The sequence below is a fragment of the Octopus bimaculoides genome, chromosome 2 (genome assembly GCF_001194135.2).
Source record: "Octopus bimaculoides isolate UCB-OBI-ISO-001 chromosome 2, ASM119413v2, whole genome shotgun sequence".
Lineage (NCBI taxonomy): Eukaryota > Metazoa > Mollusca > Cephalopoda > Octopoda > Octopodidae > Octopus > Octopus bimaculoides.
Window position 1 is genome coordinate 185,848,966 of NC_068982.1, and position 1,273 is coordinate 185,850,238.

Sequence of the window (1,273 nt, forward strand, 5' to 3'; positions counted from 1 at the left end):
TTGTTTGCCAACATGATATGGCAGTCCTGGTTTAGGACGAATATTACTTTAATTTAGCCCTTGGAGACATCATCTCCAGGTGGCTATATGACATGATCTGTATCCTTATATTTTCAAACAAGGGAATCTAGCACCCGCCACCCAGCTCAAAACAATATCTGTGTATCGCGATTTCTGGGTTATTTCTCTTCATCAGCACAATAATTGTTTGGCTAGAGGTGACGCTGCCAAATTCCCGTTCGAAATGTATAATTTTCAAAGTAACAACTAGTCACTGATTTATAAATTAGAAAATTACTATTTTTAAATCTCACAACGAGAGATATTCAGCAACAGTACTTTGTAGTAAAGATTGTTTGCCAACATAACATGGCAGTCCTGGTTTAGTCCTAAACCAGGACTGCCATGTTATGTTGTGAGATTTAAAAATAGTAATCTTCTGGTATTAATGAAATATCAATGGTGATGATATGCACACACACACATATACCCTTCTGTAATTTCTAGCAACTTCCATTTTCTATTTTCTAGTATCCATAAATCTTAACTCCTGTTTCTTCAAAATATTTTCTTTCTCTCCCCAGAGTCGAATCATGCGTGATATGAGTCGCACCAGTGCACAAGGTGTTAGTCGTTCCCTGGGATATGGTTTTGTGAGCTTCCAAGAACACCAACATGCTTTGACTGCTCTTCGAAATACAAATAATAACCCAGATGTCTTTGGTTCAGATAAAGTAAGCAATCTTTTTACTAGACTCCATTTTGTGCTCAACCCTCCTCCTCCTCTTCATTGTAGATATCAAGGAGGAGGCAGAGATGAGGGGTCAACCCTTTTGTGTTCATATTACTGTCAACTGTAATTTATACCAGTATGCAACTGGTACTTAATTTATCAACCCCGAAAGGATGAAAGGCAAAGTCGACCTCGGAGGAATTTGAATTCTGAACATAAAGACAAACAAAATACTGCTTAGTATTTCACCCAGCGTGCTAACGATTCTGCCAACTCACTGCCTATACTTCTAAAAGTCTGTGATTGCTTCCATGCGTGCTTGTCTGTAATTTAATACAGCCAAACCGATGCTTAATGGGAAAATACTCTGAATGTAAGAAACCCCTGAAATGTGAATACAAATGGAATAAAATAAAGTTTCATGTAAATTGAACCATAGATTCCTGAGATACACAGTTTTTTGGGGGTTTGTTTCCACAAATTTAAGCAGTGAAACCTAGAGTTATTGGCCTTTATTGTGAACACTTAGATAGTTTTGTT

At 37.3% G+C, this 1,273-nt stretch overlaps 1 protein-coding gene across 1 annotated transcript in view; it reads left to right on the plus strand.

Annotated features, from left to right (window-relative positions):
- The first annotated feature begins 565 nt into the window (after positions 1 to 565).
- Positions 566 to 1,273, plus strand: part of LOC106867246 (RNA-binding protein 28) — a 4,383-nt gene continuing 3,675 nt past the window's right edge. Inside the window, exon 1 of the mRNA XM_014912059.2 lies at positions 566 to 734. Coding sequence (XP_014767545.1) covers positions 594 to 734 — 141 coding nt within the window. The 5' untranslated portion in view covers positions 566 to 593. The remainder of the gene's footprint in view (positions 735 to 1,273) is intronic.